The sequence below is a fragment of the Haliaeetus leucocephalus genome, unplaced genomic scaffold (genome assembly GCF_000737465.1).
Source record: "Haliaeetus leucocephalus isolate CR32 unplaced genomic scaffold, Haliaeetus_leucocephalus-4.0 Scaffold517, whole genome shotgun sequence".
In the NCBI taxonomy this organism is placed as follows: Eukaryota; Metazoa; Chordata; class Aves; order Accipitriformes; family Accipitridae; genus Haliaeetus; species Haliaeetus leucocephalus.
The window spans coordinates 3,529,099-3,536,676 of record NW_010972953.1 but is presented as its reverse complement, the minus strand read 5'-3'; the positions used below and the strand labels follow the sequence as shown (position 1 = coordinate 3,536,676).

The 7,578-nt window shown below is 38.6% G+C and overlaps 2 protein-coding genes across 7 annotated transcripts in view; both read left to right on the top strand.

The window, feature by feature from the left end:
* Positions 1-1,092: 1,092 nt before the first annotated feature.
* LOC104837164 (fatty acid-binding protein, liver) lies at positions 1,093-3,993 on the top strand. The gene is made up of 4 exons (XM_010576097.1): positions 1,093-1,206; positions 2,240-2,412; positions 2,715-2,804; positions 3,885-3,993. The coding sequence occupies exons 1-4, from the start codon at positions 1,140-1,142 to the stop codon at positions 3,933-3,935; spliced, it is 381 nt and encodes a 126-aa protein (XP_010574399.1). The 5' UTR covers positions 1,093-1,139; the 3' UTR covers positions 3,936-3,993.
* A 3,479-nt stretch (positions 3,994-7,472) lies between these two features.
* SRSF10 (serine/arginine-rich splicing factor 10) overlaps positions 7,473-7,578 on the top strand; it is an 11,161-nt gene continuing 11,055 nt past the window's right edge. For 3 of the 6 annotated variants that reach the window (XM_010576096.1, XM_010576093.1, XM_010576090.1), the window contains exon 1: positions 7,491-7,578. This exon is cut by the window's right edge and continues 106 nt beyond it. The gene's annotated coding sequence lies outside the window, so the exon portion shown is untranslated. The other 3 variants (XM_010576094.1, XM_010576095.1, XM_010576092.1) reach the window with 3 other exon arrangements.

The following is a 7,578-nucleotide window of genomic DNA, read 5'->3' as shown; positions in this document are numbered from 1 at the left end:
TGGCCTTATTCATATCAGTACCTCATCCTTGCTACTTAGGTATTATCATATGTAAACGTAATTACAAAATTGGCTCTTTGTGTGTGAATTTTCTTTAAAATTACATACGAAAAACAAATTGTAAATTTTTAAGAAAAACTTCAGCATTGGTTTTCTATTTAAATAGATGATTTACTGTCGAGTATGGAGTAATAAAAGTTAACTTGGAAAGGTCACCTACCCCTGGGATACAGGCTCTATTTGAATTAAGCAATATAATTGCAAGACACATAATCTAATGAATGTCTTCCAAAATCAACAGTCATGCTTGCACAGACAGCAAGGAATATCACTGAATAGCTTTAATGAGTGAGGAATTCTTGGTGAAGTTGGTGAGAAGAAAAATAATATATCCTATTTACTTCTTTAATTTCAGTCTCCCAGCAATGTTCCATGTTTGATTTTACCTTTAATCTTCTATGTATGCAGTGATTATTAAAAAGAAAAAAAAAAAAAGAAAAAAAAACACCAAAAACTGAATTTAAAACAGCTTTAGGTGCACATTACTGACATCTACTGGATAAAGCCATAACTGACTGTCCCACTCCAACACGATTTTCCCTGTCCTCCCAGCAACTGGAGGCCCACAATTTTGGAAGAAATATCTGTGGATTTTATTCCCACCATTTTAAGGTTCAAGTGCCCACAGTAGAGAATATTGTGATAATTGGGAAGTTCCTGCTGTAAGACAGTAATTACCTCGCACCTATTGTAAATTATGCCATTTTATTTGAAGAATTCTATCCAAGACACAGAAAATGTATTAAACATAGAAGTTGTGAACAAAAGAAAACAAATTAGTCTATACAACACTTCACAACAATTATGAATAATTACCCAAGTTCAGTAACCCACAATAAACATAACATCCCAAACCAGCTGGTCAAGGTAAGACTTTCTACAAAGCAGAATGAACTAGAGGTTATCATCATTAAGAACAAATAAATGATTAATAATTGTTATTTCACAGTTAATAATTAGCCAGTCATCTCACAATTTGGGCTGGCCTTTCCCTTTCCATAAATAGCATCTGAATGACCAGGGAGAGCCCTCACTTTCCTGCTAGCATCACTGCCCTAAACTGCATTATAACATCCATAATGGCATTCAATGGAACCTGGCAGGTCTATGCTCAAGAGAACTATGAAGAGTTTCTGAAAGCCCTTGGTAAGTGTCTAGTTACTTTTGAAATCATTTGCTTGGATTGCAACACAAAATTTGCATGACATCTTTTATTACTGTACTTCTATTTTTTTTTCTTTTGTTTGTATGACAAACTACCCCCTACCAAGTAAGTCTGTTAAGTCTGATTTGGAAATCAAAAGAAGCTGAAAATCGTACAAATCGATGTAGAAAGTTTACAGATAACCTCCAAATCCCTATCTTAACATTAGATAAGTCCCTTATGAAAGAAGTATATCAGAAACCAACTTGTTTTGATTAACACATAACTTTATAAATATATTCAACTGGAAACAAGTTGTCAATGACGTATACAGATTTCCAGTGTGCTATTAGTAGTGCAGGCACTTTCTACAGCACTAGTGATTAACATACGTGATAACTGTTTAGTTATCTGTAAGGAACAGACTTGGTGGTTATGACTTAGTAGGAGCCTACATTAATAAAAATGCACTTACCCTCTTGACAAAACATTCACATGGGGTTTTTAAGAGTATGTAAGAGATATTCAGTAGAATAAAATTCAGTTACAGTTGAAAAGCCTAGTCCTACAGCATGATAACTGAACCAATCTCTACTGCTAAAGATGATACTCTCAGATCATGCTACAGACACCCTGATAAGGTAGTTTGAGGCTACTTGCACTGTTGCAGCTCTGACTAGACCGATAACCCCCATCTCCACTCTCTCTGGAAGAGGTGAGGGAAACAAAATAATATGCACATGGTTTTCGTCATGGAGAAATGTCATCACATGGCAAGACATTACTGAAAGAAAAAATACATATTCTGACACAAGATTAATGAATATAATATCAAAATCTATACAGACTAGATGGAATGGAACAATGTGCCCATAGAGAAGTGAGGAATCCAACACAGGATTTGTCTTTTAACTTGGGCATCACTTACTATTATTAGTTTCTATCTTTTGCACCTTTATCAGATAAAAGAATTTGCTATTTCATATCAACACACTACTTCATAACATAAAAAGTCCTTTTTTGCCTTTATTACAGCATTGCCAGATGACCTTATCAAAGTCGCCAAAGATATTAAGCCTGTTGTTGAAATACAACAAAAAGGGGATGACTTTGTTGTGACATCAAAAACACCCATGCAATCTGTAACTAACTCATTTACGCTTGGAAAAGAGGCTGACATTACTACTATGAATGGCAGAAAGCTAAAGGTAATATATTTCAGGAATGGGTGCATCTCTTTATTCATCCTTATACTTCACTTTCTGTGTATGAGTGAAACTTGTTTGTACCATTTCCATTAGCACATATTTCTATCATTTCAACAAACAAAAATGTTTCTTCTAAAACTCCTATTAAAATGCTGTGGTCTCCAGTTTAAATTAGCAGATGTGGTTATGAAACATCAGTATCATTTATTTCCTATTTATGTAGTCCTCTACTTACTCTAATTGAATTCCAAAATCTAAAATTTTTTATATTGTTTTAATAATTTTTAAATCTGCTTCAACAGTGTACTGTGAACATGGTAAATGGGAAGCTTGTGTGCAAATCAGACAAATTCTCTCATGAGCAAGAAATTAAAGGAAATGAAATGGTAGAGGTAAGTGTTAGAAAATAATGGCACATTAAGCAAAATGCCGAAGGAAAAAATGTTCTATGTTGACTAGCTCTTAGTGTAGGCTCAATACCTTAAACAAATCCTGGCCCCAAAATTACTGCATTACTTGCAGAATTCCTTACAGGTGCTTAAATCTGCAGATACAGAATTTTCAAATTTCAATCTAACCACAGTTAGTGGAAAATACTATTTGTATCCTTTATTATTCCTGTTTTTTATTAAAACCAACTCCCTTAGATGATTCTCTTTTAAACATTGTTCATACATTTAATGCATCCTGCTCAACAAATCTTTTTATTCATTACTACCCTGGAGCCAATTCTAGGCACTGAAGTGTGAAGGGCTTTAGCTGCCGAGCATGTTGCAGAAAGACTCCTTATAAATTCCTCTAGATTACTATAGCAGTGTTTCCACCCTTAGCATTATCCATAACATTACCTCTGAAAAGACAGTAAAGGCTGAGTCAAACCTGAAAATTTACAAAACACTCATTCCACCTACAATTCTTCAAAGTTCTTTAGTTACTTTGAAATTGTTTGGTACTGACAAAGAGCTTTTCTCTATAGAGTTAAGCTCATCAGGCTTCTAAGAAGTGCCCACTAGGGTAAAGACTACTACAAGAATGACAGCTAACCATATTAGAGTTATATGTTTTGGACATACAATTTCCTAAGATCTTTTTTAATATCTCAAACTACTTTTCTAACATTAAGTAAGCAAAACACCAGGCAAAAGAACCCATTACTATTTGGGACAGTGGATTTCTATTACAGGAAGCAGATCTTTCTGGTAGTATCTATAACACCTCTTAAAACAGAGTGATAAAATGTAGTTGATGGTGGCATTTATATTTAGACTTTCCATCTTCAGAACTGGTTCTGTAAAAAAATTTTCTTTGATATGAATGTTATAGACATATTTATAGGCAGGTACTGTAAATGTATTTTCTTGTGGAATAAGATGGATTTATACATGAATTACAGAAACTTCTAGCCACTAAGCTATAAATAGATTTCCTAAAGCCTAAATGAAAAACAAGTTACGTGTATTTGTCTTCTACAGACTATGACTTCTGGTGGAGTAACACTTGTCAGAAGAAGCAAGAGAATTTAAAGACAGATCACCTTTTTTGTGACATCTTTACATACCTAAAATAAAGTGCAGTTTCCACAAGGCGTGATCTTTGTTATCTGAAAAAATAGTACAGAAAATAATTATGATCTCTATTCTCCTTTCACATACGCATCACTTCCCATTCTCATAAGACTGTGTTTTCCCTGAGTACACTTACAGATCCCTTCTATACTCAAAGTGACAGAAGTCTGCCTCCCAGACAACCAAACCTGGACATTAACTGGAACATTATGATTTATCATAATAATCCTTGGGAGCGGACAAAAGCTGAATAAATGCTTCTTGATTTCCTACATACTCAGTGAATATATTCAGCTTTAGTTCCTTTGTCTAATAAAGTTTAGTCTTCTACTAAAACCCTTTCTCTGTAACCTAGCCAAGCAAAGAACAATTAGACATTTGTTTAGCTTATCTGCACGATGTGTCTGTAACAGGAATAGAAACAGTAATATTTTAAAAGCTATGAAGTATTTAGCAGTCATAAACAATTACAGAGTAATAACAGAAATGACTGCTCTTAAGTACACGAGAGTACAATTAAACAAAAATGAGGCACTACAAGAGCAAAGGGAATTAAACATTCTTCCAATTTGCAACGTACTCCCAATATCTGCTTGTCACAGTTCAAGTTTGTGAAGCTCAAGTAAACTAGACCGTTTATGTTCAGGTTATGTGGCTCTACTGAAGTATAAAATGCACAGGACCCATGCCTATAACCATTTCTGTGCTCACTGCTGATTAGATCCTACTATTACATTAGCAGTCCTATTTCATACTTTTAAATTTAAGTCACAGCAGATTTGTTAGAATTGGTCTTGGGTGTAAGACCTCCATGAAAAAAGCTGCTGGAATGATTATGCCATTTAAAACCCTCATGAGGGTGTTTTATTACAATTAAGAGTGCTGAGTGTACATCTTCCTGTGCTAGGAGAAGAGCAGTTTGTGAGAGGGGACTTGCAATATGATATAAGCAACCTGGGAAGCGTATTCTTTTTCTGGGATAAGGCTGTCCTCATGGGGAGTTTTACTGGTGTAACCATGCAAGCATCATTGTGTTCATTTTGCTTCCCAGGCAGTTCTAATGCTAAGTACACTTTTGCAGACTAAATTAAATTCCTTGTGAGTTACACATAAGTAAGATCAACAGAACAGAAATCAAGACACTGGTAAAACTCAGGGAGAAGGCTGCTTTAACGCATTGGTACTGCAAAAAGCCATATAAGAGCTTGAAACACTTCTGTTTGGAAGTTGCTGGGTAACTGCTGCTAACTACACAATGAAACAGTACAAAACAGAGCGTAGTTCTCCAACAGTAAATTAGCAGAACGCTGCAAGTCTTCAATGACCAAATGCTGTATCATTAAGTTGTAGGATACAAAATATCAAGACACTTCAGCTTTACTTCTAAACTAAGGCAGAGATCATTCACTACTCTGAACACTACACTTCTAAAGCCTGTTACAAAACAATTATTTGCTTTGATATATATGACATAAAAAATGAATGATGTTAAAGTAAAATGTGTATATATTTGTTTGCTTTTAAAAGAAACATGAAGGTCTTATTTTGGTTCAATAACTACTTGAATATTCCCGGCTCATTTGACATAATCTGCCTTGCAAACTTGCTTCTTCCCTATTCAACCCCTTATCAAAGTTTAACCTCAACACATAGCAACTGATATACAAAGGCAGTTTAAGTTATAGACTGTAGACACTACATACTAAAACCAAACTAATAGAGAACTTAAACTGATGCTAAACCATTTTAATTTGAAAGCACTAAAAATTCTTAAAAGAATACTTCACCTTCCTTACTTCACAATTGCAGCGATTTAGTATTTCCAACAACTGTGCCAATCTTTGCAATCCAATATTCTTCTGCCACAGGACATCTCAGATTTAGGGGGAATATTCAGTGCAGTTCCTTACGTGAAGCAGTCAAAACCTAAAGGATTTTGATCAGATTGCAAACCTTGCCCCATTGCTCAAAGCAATTGATCATTCTGGATGACAAACCTTTATAGGTTTGGATAACAGTACTGGATCCACTCTTCCACAAAACCAAATGAATTTTTCTGCGAAGGACTTCATGAGAGTATTTATAAACTTATTTGGATCTTGTTCAAAACTGTTCATTCCCAATTTGAAAAGCCCTGAAAGGGTAATTCTGGCAGCAAGTATTTTTATCCATCACCAACTCCACTCTTTGGTGATTCCATTGTTTTTCAGAAAGTCTACAGAAGGAATTTTAACTGCTTTGTGTCACGCACTCCCACCATAATTTCAGTCTCTCATGTGCTTTCTTGGCTTGATTTTCATGTTCTTTTGATGACTTGTGTAAGCAGATCTGTGTATATATTGCACAAGGTAACAAACTCAACCTGCTGCTAGCACACTTAGTACAGAATAATGTTAACTGTAAATATTAAATGCAGAAAACATTGTCAGAGACCCCTCTCTCTTTTCTGCAGAGTCCTGAACAGACCACTGAGCGCACAACCACTATAATTTTCTTCTTTTCAGAAGAGCGGCATATATAGTTGACGTAGAGCTCCTGTGTCAGTGATCAAACTTCATCTGTCATTCAAAACCTGTAGAAATGTCAGGCAATTCTGAGCGTGAGATTGCCAGGATATGAACAGCAGTGTCCACCCACCAAAGTTTTCATTCATATTCAGCCATTTAAAAAGTGAAAATATGCTACTGACAGACATCAGGACTGCATCGACTCTTTAAGTCTTTCTCTCCCATCAGCAGTTCGCTGAAAATTCCTCACACCAGCAGAGGCAGACATGCTGCTTTATTGAACCCTTCATCAAATCACCCGTAACTGTTCACTCACAGATCTGCCATTTATCTGCCTCTATACCTGTCGGTGAGTCACACATTAAGGTGTTAAGAAATAACCTCTCTACCCGCCTACTTCCTTGTTCTCATCACACAAACGGCTTTAGTAAAAACAGCGCTGCTCTACAACTGTCCGATGAAAACCCACGGGACACAACAACGCTGTCAGTAACGGGGCCACGGAACAGCCATCCCTCGAGCCATGGGAAAGGGCACCGGGCAGCGAGCCCTACAGCCCGACACTCCAAACCGCCGCCGCGCCAGTTTGTTGCGCCGGCCGACTGCACAGGAGCGAGCCACGGCGTCGAGAGGTGACGGCGTGAGGCAGGAGGCACCCTCTCTCCTCACAGCGGCCGCCCAGCCTCCATCTTGCCCGCGCGAGGAGCGCGGCTCGCGCGCTTCTCCCTCTTTCGGCGGGAAACGCGAGCGACGGCGGCGCCGGAGGAAAGCGCATGCGCGGACGGCGCCGGAAGGCGGGGAATTTCCCGCTCGGGTTGCGAGCGACGGCAGGCGGGCGCGCTCTGCGCAGGCGCGCACTCTCGGCGAGGGGAGAGGCGCATGCGCAGTGACGGCAAGACCGGTTTCGGCGCCGGCGGTCTTCCCCCCTACCCCCCCGTGTTTTCCTCTTCGCGCGGCGCTCTCGCCGGAAGTCCCGCGGGAAGTCTCGCGAGAGGCGGCGGGCGGGCGGCGGTGGCGCTGCGTGCAGCTCCGGAGGGTCGCCTCAGCCGCTCGGCTCCCCGCAGCGCCTGGGCCCTGCCGCTCGTTCGCTCCCT